Genomic DNA, 20,269 nt, shown 5'->3' with positions numbered 1-20,269 from the left:
GGAGACCAGTCCCTCCTGCAGAGCTCCGTCTTTGGTGCATGTGTGGCACCATCACATCTCCACTTCCTGAGGCCGACTGCCTTGATGTGGCTACAGTAGTGTTTGATTTATTACTCTGCTAAGTGTGTCCACGCGGCTAATACTGCCATTATTGTGACTCCCTCCTTTGTGCACTTTTCCTCTTGCATCTGACTTTATTGCCTTTACTGCACACAGCTGACACATATCTGAATGCCTATGAACACAAAGCCTTAGATGTTTAAACAAAGAGGAAGTTATGAGGAAGTAGCAAAATATGTGGTGGATTGATGTTATAAATACTTTGATAGTTTCCGTTCTGTGTCTATCTGTCACAGCCTTGTATGGACTACGGTCTGTGTAGTGGTTGACTGGTGGCGCTCACTTCCACAAGGAACAAACACACAAGCCTGGTGGTACCAGAAAGGTAAATAATATTCCACACTGTGAAACCAATCAAAGCAGCCTCATCAAAGGTCTCAAACCACTGCTTCCTTCAGCCACTGTTCATATATTTACATAAGGTAATCAGCGGGGCCCAACTGTTGACAAGAGACACGGAGATGCAGTTAGAAGCAGGGGTACAGCCGGGGAGAGGACAGCACCAGTGAAACAAACAAGAGCAATCTCCACACAAAGTGAAATATCCTACCTACCTACAGGCCAAATCAGTGGTCTGTTGTCAGCTGCCAGACAAGACTGCAGACAGTAAGACGATCTGTGCCTGTGAGAGCTGGTCTTAAAAGTCAGATTTTTGGCAGTCCTAAGATGTCTGTCCAAACATTTATTGTATTCATATGCACTATAACTGGGACTACCTGATCCTATAGGCTATCCCCTGGAGACCCCGCTCCTAACTGGAGATCGAACGAAGGCAGCTGCCACAAAGCTCATTTTGGGCGATCACATCTCCCTCCTCTGTGCTTCTCATTAGGACAATTAAGACGTTTACGGGACAGATGGATGGGAATCCAGCTGGCTGAAGAGCGAAACCCAGAGGAGAGCGCTCAGGAGAGTACAGGAGTTAAAAAGTGGAGCTCTGGCGCACTCTGGTGGTGAAAAAAGGGGGCCACCATCGCCGCGCGCGGCTTAAATTCTTAGTTTAGTCCTGGTTTAGACCTGGTTTTGGTCAAAAATAGGGACACCTAAGAAATTTCTTCTATAAAATTGTGACAAATTACTGCTTTTGTGTAAATCTGCTGCAACAGGGGACAGAGGACTTAAAACTGAGGAACATCTGGTCACACAAGGTTGACCTATCCTAGGTTTAGTTTATGGGTAGCCTATGCCACATACATTTAAAATCTAGGAACATTTCTTTCTTTTGTTATGGCATTAAATGCTTTTGTATGTTGGATAAATGTGTGTCTGCTACCAAAAGGGATCAATTGGTCAAGTACAATGTGTAGGTAACACTATGATCTATCAATTTCTTGACAGACATATGGACAACAGGAAAACATGTAATCTTTATTGAGCATACACAGGCTACATGGTGTATAACCTGCCACAGTTGACAACAGAATTATTGCTGAACACTGGGTGGTGTAGCACTTACACTCCACACAAAACATAATAATCTCTCTGTAGCATAGCATTTGAGTTTACTTTCAGGTTAGACACACTGTACAAAAATGTTAATAGTTTTTTTTTAAATTATATATTTCATTCTAACTTGCTCTTTGGTGTTTTATAAAGACTCCTGGAGTGACCCAGCTCCTCTGTAACGCAGTGCACCACTGTCAAGCCACCTTCAAAGACATGGTCAGTTAACAGTGTTAATGTTACAGACAATATCCATGTGTAACCTGTGTAGTAGGCCTACACTGGTGAACTGCAAATATACTCACATGCTCAGAGTGCCTTTTTTCTGTCTAATCCCTGTAAGCAATAAACATAACAGGTGTTATTGTAAATGTTATTATTTTGACCTAAGCAGATAACTTTTTTTTTATAATGATATGCTCACGTCTAATTTGCCATGTTCCTAATACAGCCACAATTATCAGCACCATCAGCAATGGAATCAAAATGGCGGCAAGGTGACCACTGCGATTGTCCTCAGCGCTCTGCAACACCAAAAGTTTACAGGTTTGTTAATGTTTTGTTTGTTTTGTTTTTTTCCAAATTTGATGTGCTTTGAAATCACTTACAATTGCACGTGTGTCTGGGGACAAAGTAGAGGCTGACAAATCCTTTTGTCGACCTTAACAAATTTAAAGAGGAAGTTTTAGTTTTAGTGAGACAATGTGTGCTTTTTAAAATAGAAAAAGACAACTGAAACTAAAGAAATGGGTAGAGTAGTGGTCTCGTGCAGTGTATGTTTTGTGTATGTGTTAGAATAAAAGTGTGACATGACTTTATTTAGGTTTGTCCTGCTGAGTGTGACTTGGATTCACACCTGCCATATTGCAAAAAGTGAGAATGAGACATTATTTTTGACTTGTGTCCACCTAAAACTTCTGATAACACATAACATGAAAACTCAAAAGGCAGAAACACATTTTAAATCCAAAATATATCACCTTTTTCCTCCACCGTGAGTGTGAGGACATTGCTGGCTTTGCTTTTGCCAACAATATTTCTAGCAAACATTCGGATGTTGTACGTGGAGGGTTTTATCTCTATGATGGTAGCCTCTGTTTGATTGGGACTGAAACCCACTGTCTTCCTATAATCCCATGAGGCTACAAACAGGATTAAGTATAATTATACATGTATTACAATTTGTTAGTTAAATGTGTTAAATGATTTGTGAACTCATACCATTGAGAGTTTTATACTCCAAGTAAAAGCCAATAATGGGGCTAGAACCTTGTGACCCAGGTCTCCATAAGAGAGAAATTACACCTTCTTTCACACTTTTTAGTTGAATTACAGGAGGTTCAGGTGAGTCTAGGATAACAAACAGCATTTAGTTCAGATGTATATAAAAACACAGCAGATCAAAAAAAAATCTTTGATATAAATACTATTGTAATATTTTTTCTTACATATTGTGCAGGATTAAACTCTAGAAACATCAGTAAGTGTAGTGAGATGCTTTATAATATTGGTCATACCTAAGTTGAAAGTTGTAGAAACTGAGGCCCACACTGTGGCACTTTCACTGGTGGTCCTAGGAATCTCCATTGTTGTCGCTGTTGTTTTTATTGTTGTTGTTGTTGTTATTGTTGTTGTTTTATCTGCTAGATACACAGTTTTACTTCCTTATTTCATTTTATTCAACGGCTACATGCATTCAGAGAATAAATATGACTACCTGAAGTGTCACTAGTCAACTTGGTCATACTCGGAGAAATTGTCCCAACAGTTGGTGCTGTTGTAGTCTGGACTGTAATAGAACAAGGACACATGCTAAACTCCTTTGTAAGAAATAATAAACCTTTTGATAATGTTAATTTATATATGTACCTTCCTCTAGTGTGGCACATAAGGATGTCGTGTAGGCCGGTCCTATCCCTGCGCTGGTCCTGGCCTGAACCAAAAACCCATATCTGGTGGCTGATTTGAGGTTGGTCAGGATGTAGGACTGGGACTCCCCTGTAGCAATGACACTTGCGTACTGCCACTGTCTGTACTGTCTGTCCACTGGATCATACTCTCTGTAGCTGATCCTGTAGCTTCTAATGATGCCATTTCGTACATCCGGACTTGGCGCCTGAACCAAAATGCTAGTATTTACCCTTGAGCAAATTCCCCAAACACTTGTGATTGTTTTATATTTTGGCTCATACCTTCCATGTGACTTTGATACTGCTAGAGGAGAGGGCCTCAAGCTTCACCTCTAGTGGAGAACCTTGAGGGGCTGTGGGGAGATGCAAGTGTTTTTAGTTCAGAAAAACATGTATTGGAAGATGCAAAAAGTAGTTTTAAAAAACAAACAAACAAATAAATAAACATGGAGAACCTGGTCACAGCTAGAATGCATGTTTTCAAGGCATGTTTGAGAGATCAAAAGAAATAGTAATATTAATGGAATAGTAAATGATAGATCCTGTGGAACATTCAAGGCAAAGTAAGCTCCATAAAATGTACATAGAGCACCTTTAAATTGAACTGTTGCCAGTATACTTAACAACCGATACATTTTTTTCATCATTCATTAAAACATTTTAAAGTCAAGAATATCACATATCAGGCAACAACTGCATTTAAATGTGAGTACCAGCTTCTTTGGTTGTCACGGAGAGCACATTGCTGGATTCACTGATGCCCACACTGTTGATGGCAAACATCCGCAGGTTGTAGGTTTTGGCTGGACGCAGATCCACCAGAGTGACCTGGGTCAAGCTATGGTCATCCAGCTCTGTTTTGATGGCAGTGTCCCAAGGAGCTTTGCAAAAATAAAGTAGACAAAATGTTAGAATTTGTATCTTTAACACTTTGCAGAATAACTAAAATCAGGGGTGTAGTTTGTTCATGCCTTGCTTGTTTTTCAGATCAATCCTGTAAAATAATACTGGCCGACCGCCATCAAACACAGGGGTCCAGCGAACAGTGATGGCCTCCTCCTTCACCTCCCGAGGCTCCAGTTTGGGGGGATTTGGACGAGCTGAATATGGGTGAAATATGCAGTAAGTATAGGTTATTTTGGGTTTCCATGCTTTTTTGTGACATTATTGATTTACTTTCATTTCCTGCAACCAAACCAAACCTAAACCCTATATATAAAAAAAAAACATTAAAACAATAGTAATAATAATTATAATACAGCTTACTAAATAAATACATACATAAAATTTAAATGTTAATTGTCGTAGTAGTATTATGAGCCATAAATCATAATACAACTTATATCTACCTGGTACTACATTCAGAAGAGTCTCATGCTTGTGGTCATTGAACCATCCTGGGATATCCACGCGGCATCCGTATGTCCCAGAGTCCGTCTCCTGTAGATTCCTAATAGTGAGAGACACATCACCCTCCCCAAGATTCCCAAACATGGTGTATCTTTCGGATGCCCTGCTGGTCACTCCTGCCCCATCTGTCCTGATCACCTCATTGGCACAACCCCTGTTTGGGATGGGACCTCTGCCCCAGCAAACTGCCAGCTTCCCATAATATTTAATGTCGTAGTTACATGCTATTGTTACATCTTGTCCAACGAAGGCCTCAAGGCTATCTGCACACACAGAACCTAAAAACAAATATCGTTTAACTAGATACTCCTTAAAGTCAATTTGAACAATGTTGTTGTTTTACCTAGAAAGAGGCAGAGGAGAAAACAGCAGTTCAGTTCAGTCATTTTGAATCTTGATAGACATGTGGTACCTAGATGACCTGCTGAAAGATACTGAAGTAAAGCACGGTGTGGTTTGTGCTTTGAAACTTTTCCAAATCACATGACGCTGACCCTGATACTGCCCACACAAACAACTTCTGCAGTTTAGAGGAGGAATGTCAAAAAGTGTTGTTTCCTTCTCTGTGGTTTTGGTTCCTTATCGTACAAGTGGCAAAGTATCTGTTTGATGACTAGACAGAGGCAAGGTCAGGGACTGAGATGTGATAGATGTATTTAGGTCATTTAAATGCTGCTTATCAGGATTAAAAACAAAGGTAATGTAACACTCAATTCACATTTTGTACTAGTTTCGATTGTAATCACAGTACATATACAATTATGTATTTATAGTGCATTAAAAAAAAGAATGTCAATTGTTGCACATCCCTTGTAAGATGCTGACATATCATCTTTACAGAAGGTAATATGGAGAATTTGTTTTATTTATTCAAGTTTATTTGAATATATAATTCTGTAGTTCTTCTTTTACTTTTTAGCATGTCCTCTAAATATCTGGCAAAGCACAGACAAAGTGCTAATGTCCTTTAGGAGCCACATTTCATTATTTGGATTTTAGAAGAAAGTTTTATCTTATTTAATTTAAGCTGGGTAAAAAAATAAGGAATAACATTACCCAGACACCCAGAGTCTTTAAGTAAAAAAAACAAAACACACTTTTTACACACATAATACAATACTCCTTTGTCCCTTTATTAATCTGTGCCAACCCTATCTCACAATATTAATAATAATACATTCTACACCATTAATACTCAGTGTGGGGTTTTTCATTTGCTGGTATTTAGAATACAGTTACTTTTCCAAAATCAAAGGAATACATTATGATATTTGATTATGTAATTCAGGCTTCAAACTGCACACAATTTGAGAAAAATAGAAATCTTTGCTCTTGTGGTAAGTGCTTGTGTGATTTTAACATCTTTTAGATCATGTAACAGAGTATGTTACAAAATACATTTTAATTCAGGTATTCAGTATCCTGGAACTAAATACATTATCAAAGTATTCTTCCCATCACTGTTAATAAAATAAATTAGTGAATAATTACACATTCAAGCTATTCATATCTAAAGGACATAAAATAATACAAACACTGCAGGAGTGTTGTATAAATGAGAAAATATATTGTTATGTAAAAGTGACTACTCCAGTTCGATAGGGTCAGACAATGTTAAAAGTTTAAATTAAGGTTTACTTTGAGTCATGGAGTTGAGTCAGTGCTGACTTTACAAAATATTTTGTAAGCGGTGGAAAACTTCCTCTTCATCCCTCCTACAGTCAGTTAATAAATCCAGTCAGCATCCAAACTCTAACAATGCTCCAATGTTTGGCATCAAATAATATCCAGTCCAGAAGAAAAAAAAAACACACATAGGCCTGTCATGATAATTATTTACTTACTATACTTATACTATACTATATACTATATACTATATACTTATAGTTCAATACATCATAGATGGAACAATATACTTCTGATGACAGTATTTATCATGTGTACTTTTTCTTTGCTCTAGTGGGAAATGTTTAGTTAGTTTTGGTAGAGCTGGGAATCACAGGATCCCTCACGATTCCATACGATACAAGATACATAGCTCTTGATACAGTATCACAATATGGCAATACATATGATGATCGATATATTGTACATAATATCTTGTTGTTTTTTAAGAACCGAACACATTTTAGCAACAGTATTTTTGTTAAACCACTACTTGTGCAAATTTAATATGAAATACATCTATTTTACTGATCAAAACAGTGAATGTGTCAAGTGTTTTGCATCAACAAGTTTCCTTCCATTAAATAAGCAACAAGATAGTAGTGAGACACAAAAAATAGCTAAAAGATACCAAAAAATTGTGTCCACGACTCTCTGGTTAATGGACTGATTTTTTTTTCTTCTATAATTTCAAGTGTTATTGGCAAGAAAGTTCACTCAATCCTTTGAGTGCTTTATTTGAAGGTTTTGTAGGGCTACCTTCCTTTTCCAACTCTGAGAATACTCTCTAGCTTTTATGACCCTTTTTGCAAGGACGGTAATCTTACTAAAATGGAAGTCAGTACAGCCTCTATCATTCACACAGTGGCTTAGGGATGTTTTATATTTTCTTAAACTTGAGAAGATCAAAATGACACTTTGTGGCTCTTCTGATGGATTTACACAAATATGGCATCCATTGTTCCACTTAGTCCAACAAATGAGCCCCCCCTCTATTCCCGATTAACTCTTTTCAGGAGGTCCGTTCGTTCCTTACTTTTACTTATTTCCATATTACTTATATCCATATTTCAATATTTTTGCACAACCTTAATTTTTGACTTTATGATTTGAGCTGTAGAAGATACTGTTAATAACTTCTATCACTCATTATAGATATAAAATACATACTATATATGTGTGTGTTGCATTCTTCTGTTTATTTATTGCAGTTCATTTAAAAAAAAATGGTACATTTTAGTTTTATGGAGGGATAATCCTGCTTTAAAGTTATTGTGTTAGTCGCATGAAATAGTTGCATTATCATTTAACATCTGTAGTTTCTTTGGCAATACATTGTAATACAATAATTTGTTATCATGACAAGCCTAGTCATGTATGTATTTTGGGGATTACACTATTTAGACAGTTTTAAATGTATTTCTTGATAACATTTTGAGGCAGTTTGAACGTATTTGTGTTATATGCCTTATTGTTTTTTTGTTTTTTTTGTTTTGTTTTTTTGTCAGTACAAATGTATAAAGTTAAAGTAAAAGAAAATGTTAAAAACACACTTTACAAGAGAAAATCCACATATATTTGCACATTTTTAATTAATTAGTTTTCTGTTCTTAAAGAGCAGTTTAAATTCTGTCCAGTAGATGGCAATGGTCCCTCATCGACCCTTCGATGAGCTCTGGCCAATCTATTATTATTTTGCCGCATCACAATAATTGAATTTGCCTGTATGAATCGCATAGACTAAGTACATTTATCTCTTGCACTCTTCAAAGGAGCCTTTATAACAGCTTGAGAAAAGTATGCACCTCTCTTTATTGAAATGCAATGTCAAAACTGCTTATTTAAATTCTCCTCAGATGTGTGCCTTGTCTGAAAGTGTCCTCTCATTATTTTTACTTATCACTAATGCATTGGTATGCTCTCATAGAGGTTCTCCGGTGCTGACGTCTCAACCTGCTGTATAGTTTTTGTAGGCAGCAGTCTTTTCCCTGAAAGAAGTCACAAAATTAACAACTCAAATGATATTCAAAGACAGGGCCACTTTCAGCTGTGACAAACTACAAATGAAAAAGATCAGCAATGCCATGAATCACAAACTATAATCCATTTCACACTTACAGAAAATAAAGACAAGGATTAGGATTATGGTGACGAGCAAAACCGCTGCCAATCTGCCAATGTTTTCCACTCCCAGAAAACTGAGGAAATTAAATTCCTGGAATGTATAAATATAGAAGAAGATTGTCAACATGTACACGTGGGTAAATTACTACTTTATTACTTCAGCAAAATTATCCATCACTGCACTTTAATTGTCTTAGATTTTTGAATGAGGTTTTGGCAAAGCAAATGCTTATTTTGTAAATCCTCAGCCAAGATGTTGTACACAGCATTTTAAACCCATTACAAAGTTTTATTGGCTTCATTCTGCCCCGTATTCTGCCGTACAAAGGAAAAATGCAGTATCTGCACAGTTAAACTGAGAAAAATGACTTTTTTGAAAAAATGACTAGGTGTTGTCCTTTTGTTTATGTCAGAGGTACACACATAACAGTGTTTATGTGTTACCATATGAGTTCATATATCAATATATATCAAATGAGGTGGTCTGAGACAACAAATTTGGGGAGATGTTTTACCATCAAAAACATTAATTATTTTAATGTGTGTGTTGAATAAGTAATTGTGAAAGTTTTGAGTCTGTATTTTGTGCCATTTCAGAATTAGAGAACAAAACATGTTTCAGTATGTGTAAAATTCTCCAGTAAAACAACAGAAAAGAATGATATCTGTGTTTGTACATTTAGAAAAGTTAGAATATTTCGAGCAGCAGTTTTTGCGCTTTTCCGTTGAATCACTGAGGAGACTGTATTTACTGCAAATTTTTTATCAACAAAATTTTGTTATCAAATAAAAACTAATTATGAAGCAGTTTTTTGGTCTTAACTCAGTTTTGACAAAATACGGACTTTCTGCGTTTTTCCTTTGTTGTGCAGTATTGATTGTGAACAGAGGGTCACCATTCAGAGAGCTCTGTAACCTTTAAGTGTTGAATTATAAGGAATATTGGATAAAAAGCATACCTCTCTGGTGAAAGTTCTTAAAATATGTGCTCCTTGTGTACTCTCAAATGGAGAAGTTGTGATCATCCCTACCAATAATAAGACCACATATTATCAGGTCAGGTCAAGTCAAAATGCATTTGTAGTTCAATACCTGAAATGTTTAAGAATATATTTATAACGTCTGAAATGTTTTGTGCTGATAAAAATAATTAATAAATAACAATCAGAATACTTATTTGAATAATAGTGTAGGACGAACAGTGTGTACCTTCTGTCGTTTGCTCATTGTAGCTCTGACTCACTGTTGGGTCTTCCTCTGGAGCTAAACACACCACAGTTACAGTAACTTATTAATTAACATACTTTAATATTTTTTTTCCCCTTAGCTGCATACCTTGCTCTAAGAACAGGTTCATATTGACTTTTAGATCATTGAATGGTCCTGGGATCTCCACCCTGCAGCCGTAAATCCCTGCATCACTCCACTTTGCGTTCATGATGGTCAGTGCCACATCACCATCTTCCAGAGCCCCACTCAGCTGGTACCGGGGCCCCCACCAGTTCTGCACCATTCCATCCCTCCATGACAGTATGGTATTTGAGCATTTAAATATCGGCACATTATCTTTGCCCCAACAAAAACTCAAAGATCCATAGGCAAGGGCATCATAGCTGCATGGAAGTGTCACATTGTGGCCAATGATGCCTACCACTCTCACAGTACTGCCATAAACTGTGCAAGAACAATGATATTATTATCATTATTTTACACACTTTAAAAAGATCCAGCCTCTCCACCCACACTACAATAAAGCACAAAAATATTGACTTACCTTGGGAGAGAATAGGCAGGATCAAGTAACAAAGTCCACGCATGTGTGTAGGCTATTGGATAACCCTGCCTGGAGTGAGGATAAGATGAATCTCCCCACACAGACACACACCAGAGAGACAGTTACTCACAAGTTTCAGCTTCTGTTTTTTTTTTTTTTTTTTTTAAGGAAGGAAATCAATAAAGATACATATAGACACCAACTAACGTGCTCACCGGAAAATGTATCAGATCACACAAGCTATCAATAACCAACAACAGATATCAACTGTAAAATCTGAACAGTGATTATATACGACTTGATGCTTACAGTGAAATACACTGAAGAATTAAGATGAATATGAAGTAGTAATAAACATGAGTTTACAAAGCAGGAAACTAGGTTCGTGTCACATAACATGATATTTGGAGGATGTGTGCTCTAAACACTTCCTGTGGCAAAATAGCTTTTAGAAAGCATTGTCAAAGGTATAACCTTTCACAGCAAAGCAAAATTTAGTCTGAAGCTGGTTCTGCAAACTCAGGCTGCATTAGAATTTTAAAGTGGTGAAGACTTAAGCAAGTGTTGAGAGACACTATTTTTGTCATCTTGTTGACTGACTAAAAAAATATAACAGTAGGTTATAGACAGAGGTGTGGGCTTGGAAATAGTTTCTTTAGTCACTTTTTTGATCACTTATCGGATGCAGGATACTATGGCATTGCATTAAGCGCCTAATTTATGTAAACAGGCTGTTTAGGACACTGTAGCCCACAGAGCTCCAGGCTTGGTTGGTGTCTCCCCCTCTACCCTCGAGACACTAACTCCTGTCTTCACAGACATTTTTAATGCCTCCTTGGAGTCATGCCAAGTCCTTGCCTTTTTCAAGTTGTCCATCATCCTTTCTGTCTCCTAGAGAACCCGGGTCACTGGACTTAGTGACTACAGACACACACCCCCAGACACCTGATTTGCCTACAGAGCCTGTACATAATGCCACCAATGCCTTAGCTTCACTCTGCAGCAACTGGACTCCCCCAAGAACCTACCTCAGGACCTTGCTTGGCTTGGTAATGGTGCATTTCTACACCTCTCACCTCCACTCTGCCTCCTGCAGCCCTCTCATCCCTCAGGAACTGTATATCTCCAGGAGTCATGAGCACATCATAACACTAAGGTCAAACTTCAACATACCCTGTATTTGCACTGCTGGTTCTGCATTGTTACTCTAATCCAGGCATGTCCAAACTATGGCCCGGGGGCAAAATGCGGCCCTTGGACAAATTTTTCTTGGCCCTCAGGCTTCCAAGTGAATTGGCCCAAATTACCTTACATCAACTAAAAAAAAATTTTATTGCAAGTTTTTTTTATTTTTTTTATTTACCTTGATAAAGCTAATAATTAATATTTAGTGTGTGGTTTTAAGGATCTTAGCATGAATAAAGTCTGACAGCTCACTCTAATATGTTAAACATGCAAATATTTCAATTATTCACTGCATTAAGCATCAGTCTATGGCCCTCGATCGGCCCTCTGTGTCATCTGTGTTTAGATATGTGGCCCGTGATGAAAAAAGTTTGGACACCCCTGCTCTAATCTGTTGGGTCCAATTTAGATTTTGTCTGCATATCTGTCTGGTTTTAAGGTTATACAAATATGGAAGTCTATTTTTGGATTGTCAGATTGTGCTCTTTCTAATTCAGATTTTAGTGTAAGAAACACAATAGCCAAAGCACTCAATAGATTATTCTAATGTCAAAGTTATTTTGAGGTAAACTCTATGTCTTGAGAGAAAGACATTTTTTGTAAAACTTTGAAACTACTTTTTTCTTGTAGCTCAATGAGGGCATTTCTCTTCTGAAATATGGAGGAGGAAGACCTGCTTTAAGTTCAAAATCATTGTAAACATAATACCCCCTCTGTAATTAATTAATACTTTGAACATACTGTCTGTGTTGAAATCACATTTAGCTTCAAGCAGACCCTGTACTCATCACGACTAATGGCCTGCAAATGATAGCAATTTCAAACACATTCAAAGGTTTTTATGATAATTGCCTCTTAAAATTATTTCTGTCTGTATTCCATTTCTCTCTTAGATAACTGTTTTCTTAATGGCACCATTTGATTTTCAAGTGTTGGTCTGTTTAACAGATTGCACTGATCATTCAAAAAATGATGGTGTACATATATTTGTCAGTACTTTTGATTAGTCTGAAGATCTGTATAAATGCAATTCATTTTTCTCTTTTTACTTTTTGTCTTGTCCTCTTCCCTTGAGTCAGAAAAAAATCAACACTGAATTCATGGATCATATTGATTTAGATCAGGTGCTTTTCCGTATTCAAACTTTGGCTCTTATCCAGGCTTGGGAGTGGCTTAGAGAGTAAAATGCATTGGCCATGTTATATCAATAGATTGCTATAATACCAACATCACTGTAGTACTTTATAAATGGTCGTGCAATTCTTTATACTTCAGGTTCTCTGTTGGGCCTGATGTTTTGCTGTCAGCGCTGTCAGCCATCTTTGATTTCTTCACAAGCTCCTAGTAAATCGCTGTCCTCCCCCTTTGAGCTGCAGTGTGAGCGCCTAATAAATCAGAGTCCACCCACATACAGTTTTGTCATTTATCTGTGCTCAAATTCACCCCTCTGCCCATCTGACTAAGGACTTCTGAAAAGGTACAGTCTGTCATCCCAAGAAACCATTGTTTATTGTACCAGATTGTTAGCTTTTGTAAAAGGAGGATCTCGTTTACTTTGCTTTCCTGTTTGGGTTCATGTCAAAGTCACTGTAAATCCAAAGCATAGATAAAGATTTAAAACTGCATTAGGAGCAGAAAATACAGCTTTGGTCTGAAGCTTAAGAGACAAGCATTGACAAATGTTGTTTTGATGTCTAAGAAAATGAGGAACCATCTGAAAGGAAGTAATGGCCAAAGTCTGTCATTGTGTAATCTCTGTTCAAATCCATACCTGAAATAACACAGTGAATATGCCTGGTGCCTATAATTTAAAAAGGAGTAATTTTTTGTCAGATTTACTCAAGTGGATTGCCAACTTGTTGTAATGGACATTGATTTGCAATATTGCTGATGCCAGTGGAGCCAAAGCAAAGATGCTGAGCTGTCAAATCACTCCATATAGTCCACTGGATGACCTCTAGCTTCCTTTTCAGTTACAAAATCATGTCCTTTAGGGGAAAACGTATCTGTCAGTGCATCCAGACTAATGGTCACCATCCCTGTGTGCTGAGATAACACATCTTCCAGGGGTCAGAGGTTGTGAGTTGGTGTCAGCTGTTTGAGGTATGATGCAGGGTTCACCTAGAAACATGCTGTAAACCAGCAGCTATTACCTCATGGGAATTTGAGTCTTACCTAAAGTGAACAAAGATGGAGTAGCAAGTGTACAGAAGCACATTACACAAAGATAATTTTTGTGCATCACAGTAATGAGACATTGGGGTCATGTATGTTTGCTGTCCTTCCTTCAAACATCTTGACCACCTGGACTGGCTTGTGAAGTTTGACAGTATACTTACTACTTTTTAGGTCTGATCTAACACACTCCCATGCTTTGTGACTCAAATAAATCTGCACTTTAAAGTTAGTTTGAACTTAGCTTTTATGGGCAGACTCAAAACTTGTGCCCCAACATACATAATACTAGAATCTGCAAACTTGTCAATCACAGGTCTTGTTTCACATGTTCTGACAGTTTTAACTGCAGCTAAATGTTTAGTCTTATATTTAGACACTAGACTGTGGTTTCCTAAAGCCACCTCACTCCGTCTCATGTTTTTATGCATCTCAACATCTCTGTGTCCCAACAGTGACCCCTTCATTTCACAGTTTAGACAAGTGTTTCTTTGTGCATCTTGTTCCTTACCTGAAATGACAGCTTATTTTTTATTGTTGCCATTGTAATAGGTATAATAAATGCACCACACGCATAAAGGCATAAACTCTTGAGATGAAATATAATCTGTGAATTAAGTTTTGTTAATTGAGCCACAAATGTGTTAAATGTTTAATGATGCTGTGCTGGTGGGATGACAGTGGCTGGTGGGACAACAGTGGTTCAGTGACTTCTGCCTCCAACCGCCAACTGAAACCTCACATATGGCCTGTAGTTGTACTGGGGCAAGATACTTCACCCATGAAGCCACTCATGTTACAGCATGGGGTTGATTGAGACAGGAAGGGCAAGTGTGTCACTGCTGTTGGAATAAAAAAAATTACATTAAAAAACTGGAATAGGAAAGACAAAATGGGAAATAAGATCATTTATAATTTTATTGATCCCATAGGACTGGTTTAGCAATGGCTGTAACCATGATATTCATTCTTTCTTGGCCTATTTCTAACCCTCCCTGCAAAACAAACTAAATACTGAAAATGCATTTACATGCAGATTAGATTTAGATTTGATTACCATGATGTTCTACATTTGAGTCCTCTGGGTGGGCTGCCTGGTCCATATTTCATCTCCAAGTGCCTCCTCTAGTCTGTACATACTATTCACATTTGAATGATGATTCTGCAGCTGCCGGTTCTTTCCCCTTTCTGCACTTCCCACCCTCATAGTCCTGAAAGTGTTCCTCTGTGTGCCCCCTCCTACTCCCTGTCCAGGCTCTTTTCCCTATTTATATCCCACTGGGGAGAGTGCAGCTCCTGGGGAATTTGGGAGCGGAAACCTTGAGACACTGGGAGCTGGGTGAAGATATTAATTTATTTAATATTAAGAATTAAGAAGTTAGCCTTAAGTGTGAAAGGGGATTACACAAACATGCTTTTTTAATATATTATTTAATGTATTTTGTGTGTTTGGTTGTAATGGCTGTACCTTTGTATATAGAAATTATTAGTATAGAATAGTACAGCATACCTCATTATGATGTCTTTGTAAAGTCCATGCCCAGTGTGCAACTAACAATTATTTGTTTGATCTGGCATTTTTTCCTTATTAATCAACTAGTTTGTCAAAATTAATCATTTACTATATCTTGCTTGAGAACAGATGTAAAAGGTTTTTCATCAAAATCACAAAATGCTCTTTGTCATTTTGATATATGTGCTTTGTCTGACTAATTCTTTGCTTTGGAGTCTGTGTATAAACAATTACTAAACTAGTAGCTGATAATTTCAATAACTATTATGTTGCAATTAATAATTTTATTAGTTTCAGCCCAACTGCCATGCTTTATTTGGTTACATTTTTTGTTCAGTCTTTTCTCTTACCTAGAATTAGAACAATTATTATCATGAAATGTAAAAATTGGCCATAACTCTGTACATTGGTGTGGATGCTGAGGTCTGTTGGAAGTCAGGAAAAGGGTGTATGGAGGTATGAGGGAGGACCAAGCCAGTAGGTGTGAGAGGAGACAATGCAGAGGATGACACCATCTCTAAAATAGAAAAGCTCCACTCCCTGAGCATGCTCTACCTTGAGATTCACAATAATAGAACTATTGTCAGAGTTGTATTTTTGTAAACATTGTGTATTATTATTAAAACTCTGTCAGTCTGCCAAACAACCATTTCTTAATTTGAAAAGCAGGAACAAAGAGAGAATAAAAACGAGTTGAGGAACTTGGAACAGGAGGCAAAATGATCGGCCCTGTAAAAAACATCTATTCATTGCTTCCACTAGAAGTTTTTATTGAACCTTATATTAGCTCTTGTGTGTGAGGGTGTATTGTATTGTCTGTCATTTCCTCCTCCCACTTTGCACTGGCATCGAGTCACTGTTCCTCACATGAGCATCCTTCACATTTTATCTGTAATGATTTCTGTCTAATACCAAGCTTTACTTATCAATGCTCGTCTGCACTGCATACACTTGATCAGATTACTGTTTTAATCTGACATTCAATGTAATGGGTTTGCAGTGACAAGTTGCTGACTCTTGATCAGCAGCAATTCTCATAACTTCAGTCTCTGTCTGCATAATCAGGCAGGGAAAAGTGCTAACATAAACAGGGCCCCAGATGATTAGGGATGAACTGCGGACCCCAATGCTGATCTCCATCCAACTTCTGGTCCCTCCACTGGGAAATAGTCCTCTTTGCATTTCTCACATGGCCTGACCACCAACAACCCGGACAGATGCTGAGAAACCATTGGAGAGTATGACCAATATGGGAAATTATGATGAGCATAAATCCCTCTAGTGGTTAATAGAGGCATTTTGATTACTTTGTATTTGTTGTTAAATATAAGAATAAAACTTTATCTATTGGTCAGCTAAAATTAAGCATACAAATAATTTTTTTTTTCAGACACACCGGTGCGTCTATCACAGTGTTTTTTCCTGGCTGTGTTCGAGCAGACGGGGACCTGACTCAACCACAATGCTATGAATCAAGCCAAGGCCACGAGTCTGCAGCTCTAAACACAGCAAGAGTCAAGGATCATGAGAAAAAATGTGTCCTATTTGTATACAAGTGTCCAGCACATGCACTACGGACTTCGTAGTTTGGAGACCACAAATAACCTGGCAAGTATTGGATAGAGGAAAAGGAGTTCTGTAAAGTGCTGTTTACATGATGATATCTTTACAATGTCAAACCAGAGCACAAATGTAAGATTGAGGATCCCAAAATTGAATCAAAGAAACAATTTAATCCATCTTTTGGTCTCTGTGGCTTATTATTGCTGCTCTACAGTTAGAAACCACTGCTGCTAACACCTGCCAGGAACATTCATCAGTGTGCGCTCAAGGGTAATGCCCATTTACCAGAGCCTAATTGGTGGCCATGTTTGAATTAAGTCAAACAAACTGGGGAATCTAGTCCAAGTGCTGCTGACATACTGCGCAAGAATTATATAAATGATGAAACCATTGTAAAACAGTTATTCTGTATTTTTAGCTAAAATAATTTACCATTTAATGTAAGCAAATGAGATGTAAATATAACATTTATTTATAAAGCATATTTAAAATATTGACAGTTGACCAAAGTGCTGTACAGGCAATAAAGTAGAGAAAACAAGGTGAAAATATTTAAAATACAGAACAATAAAACATTAAAATTCTAGGTGTGATAAAGAAAACAAAAATTTAAATGCAAAGCAAATAGATGTATTTTTAACTTAATTTTAAATGGTCCACAGACTGAGCAGAGCGAGAGTCTGTGGACCAGGGAGTTTCCTTTTCACAGTTTAGGTGGAGCTGATCTAAATAAACAGTCTTAATAATTATGTTTATGTTTAAGATTTACCATAAAATTATAACAAGTGATATGACAAATATAAAATAAATTATTAAGTAATTATATAGTTTTTGGAAACATACTGAAAAGGTTGAGAGTTCGTAGCGTTCGTTAAGTTTGGCAAAACAAAAACCTTTATGTGCTTTCTATATTCTAAGCTCAGATCACCGGCTATACAGCTTTGTGTTATTAGTGTTTTTTTTTGTTTTTTTTTCAGACCAGTTTTTGTTGTCACACCTGACAGTTTCGACTTTTCACTAGCGGTCTTCCTCAGAGTGGTCACATGATGGGTCAGCTGATTTATACAGGTTTTGGTGCAGTCTTTCTACCCGTGGAGGCAGGACGACAGCGCCATCTGCAGTCCAACTTCCTCAGGACAGTGTCCTAGGTGTGTGAGAGTAAAAAAGCCCCCTTCTATTTTATATTTTGGGTGGATGAGTAATTGCCTATGTTTTCTGTATGGTTTCACTTATGTGTTCATATTGTGTTTTCTTATTGCCCTCTGCACTTTTACAGTTATGACCCTGATGCACGGTAATGTTACCATGCCTGTGCTCTTTTTCAGTTTTATTTTTGTTTTTCTGGTTCTGTTTTGAGAATTCCCGCTATTTTGTTCCTGAGTTCCACTTTCTCTTCCTGGTCTTTTATTGATTGGCACACTAGTTTGGTTGCAAGTGCGTACTATTCATCTGGGATTTTATCTGACTTTAGTACATGGTTTAATCCATGGGTTAATACATTTAGTTCTGTCTGTGAAAGAGGGTGCTTTTAAATTTTTCACCCATTTATTTGTTATCTGACCGTCTATCACTGCATTGTTTTTATTCTTCCACATAGCGAGTCAAATTTTTTAACATGTCCAGGTTTTGTTTCTTTAAATGTCCTTTCGTGTTTTCATAGTAGTTGTTGTGTTGCTCACTAGCGGTCCTCCTCAGAGTGGTCGTGACCTCTCTGAGGAAGGCCGCTAGTGAGCAGTCGAAAAAGGTATGAAAACAAACACTGGGTCTGAAAAAAGAACTTAAAAAGAATAACAAATTATCAGAAGACCAAATGAATCTCAGCCCATACAGCTTTGCTTCTCCTTTATCTTTTTCTGTACACTCCAAACACTCAAAAATGTCCCTCATTGTAAACAAAAGGAGGAAGTGGTGATGTACAGATAGTTGACTCTTATAGGAACATGTTGTCACAGGTTGTTTCAAAGGCATTTCCTATTGGTTGTGTTTACATTTGTGACATTATACATATACAAAACAAACTATTTTAATTTTTACACACGGGGAGACTTTAAGCTGTCAACAAAAATGTTCCTCTTTGAGTCCTCTGAATTTAATAGATCCAATAAAGTTTTTCTGTTATTTAGAGTCATTGCTGTACAATAATTTGTCACTTGTCCTTTCGCAGACAGCGTTCCTTGCTGGCTGGGTCATAAATGGAATCTGTACTTGAACCAAATCACCCTCTGAAGGTATTTGAGGAATTTCACTTTCAAACTTGAGGTAAGAGCACCATCCATCTTCCCGCGATGAGCCCGGTTTAATAGATTCATAAAGAAACTAAACAAAGAGGGGAAGGAAGCCAAGTGTCCTTTCACCAAGACACAATAGAGATCTGCCAAGGGGCCAGAGGAGCAAGATTCAACTGGGGCCATGTTACCTGACAGTTCAGATATCACATTCCACCCTTTAGGATGTCTAGAGAAGTTTAGTTCTGTACCAAACAGGAAGAATAGCTACTATACTGACTGATGTCAAATAAAGGATAAAGCGAGTCTCTATGTTGTAGTGGACTTTAACTGAATGGCCAGTCACTAAAATTATCTAATGTTATATAATGCCCCTGCCCCGTTGCATTGTACAGGGCATATCTGCACCAACACATGGGGGTCTCCATGGAGACACAGGAGCTCTTCTGGGACGTCCTGAGTTTCTCACACACACCAGCTGAATGACAATGAGGCAAAACAGGATGCGGTGAGCCCAATCAAAAAACTCTAATGTCTTTAGATGTAGTTCCGCTAATTTGAAAGCTTCTGTTATTGTGCTCAGTATTTCTGGAATATAACGACTCTGCTCTTCTCTGGGGTTGACATGATTAATCGTGAGCACTCAGCCACACCACTTTTATGTTTATGACTTTGGATATTAAAAACTACTTTAAAAAAGGTATTTAGAAAACTACTGGTAACTCAATAAAAAACAGTTTCTCTGTATGTGTCCTAAACTAGACGTTTCTCTGATCATGATGTATTTTAATGCTTCTCAAAAATCAGAGCATCCAATCAGAGAGGAGCATTGTCCTGGTGTTTATTCTGGCTCAGGTCTGTGGGTGTGGACTGGAGGTTTATGTGTAATCCTTTCATCAAAACACAAACGTGACCCCAATTGTTTAATGCTGCTCCTTCTCTGGATGCTTTAGGCTGCACTCTGTAACATTTTTACAAGCTCTGTCGGGGAACTATAAATTTGTGCTTCCATGCTCTGATTTTTTGGCTTTCTACTGCACATTAGCCCTACTATTTGATTGTTTCTTGTAAAGGATTTGACAAGCCTATAATTTCTATGTTAAAAAAAAAAAGAAAAGAAAAAAGAAAGAAAGAATAAAGAAAGATACAGTAGGTACATAGT

The 20,269-nt window shown here is 37.5% G+C and overlaps 2 protein-coding genes and 1 long non-coding RNA gene across 4 annotated transcripts; 1 reads left to right on the top strand and 2 right to left on the bottom strand.

The window, feature by feature from the left end:
• Positions 1–277: 277 nt before the first annotated feature.
• On the top strand, positions 278–4,577 carry LOC129410663 (uncharacterized). Its single transcript, XR_008632973.1, has 4 exons — positions 278–445; positions 1,717–1,782; positions 2,015–2,109; positions 4,461–4,577. It is a non-coding gene; the product is annotated as an uncharacterized LOC129410663 (long non-coding RNA).
• LOC110157670 (cell adhesion molecule DSCAML1-like) lies at positions 1,555–5,326 on the bottom strand. 2 transcript variants are annotated; one of them, XM_055159355.1, is made up of 14 exons: positions 5,227–5,326; positions 4,823–5,161; positions 4,445–4,573; positions 4,187–4,354; positions 3,756–3,826; positions 3,433–3,679; positions 3,281–3,352; positions 3,081–3,206; positions 2,785–2,913; positions 2,544–2,705; positions 2,172–2,224; positions 1,988–2,087; positions 1,869–1,899; positions 1,555–1,769 (listed from the first exon to the last, which is right to left on the bottom strand). In XM_055159355.1, exons 1-14 carry the CDS (start codon positions 5,267–5,269, stop codon positions 1,709–1,711), a joined length of 1,731 nt encoding a protein of 576 aa, XP_055015330.1. In that variant the 5' UTR covers positions 5,270–5,326; the 3' UTR covers positions 1,555–1,708. The 2 variants fall into 2 exon arrangements, with proteins under 2 accessions (XP_055015330.1, XP_055015331.1); XM_055159356.1 differs by having other exon boundaries at positions 3,081–3,203.
• Positions 5,327–7,753: 2,427 nt separating this feature from the next.
• Positions 7,754–10,551, bottom strand: LOC110157611 (T-cell immunoglobulin and mucin domain-containing protein 4-like). The gene is made up of 6 exons (XM_020921956.2): positions 10,447–10,551; positions 10,008–10,346; positions 9,882–9,935; positions 9,632–9,699; positions 8,667–8,763; positions 7,754–8,536 (listed from the first exon to the last, which is right to left on the bottom strand). The coding sequence occupies exons 1-6, from the start codon at positions 10,487–10,489 to the stop codon at positions 8,451–8,453; spliced, it is 687 nt and encodes a 228-aa protein (XP_020777615.1). The 5' UTR covers positions 10,490–10,551; the 3' UTR covers positions 7,754–8,450.
• Positions 10,552–20,269: the final 9,718 nt, after the last annotated feature.

The sequence above is a fragment of the Boleophthalmus pectinirostris genome, unplaced genomic scaffold (genome assembly GCF_026225935.1).
Source record: "Boleophthalmus pectinirostris isolate CB_2022bp ecotype Guang Dong unplaced genomic scaffold, ASM2622593v1 HiC_scaffold_23, whole genome shotgun sequence".
Taxonomy (NCBI): domain Eukaryota; kingdom Metazoa; phylum Chordata; class Actinopteri; order Gobiiformes; family Gobiidae; genus Boleophthalmus; species Boleophthalmus pectinirostris.
This window is presented reverse-complemented; position numbering and strand designations above follow the sequence as displayed.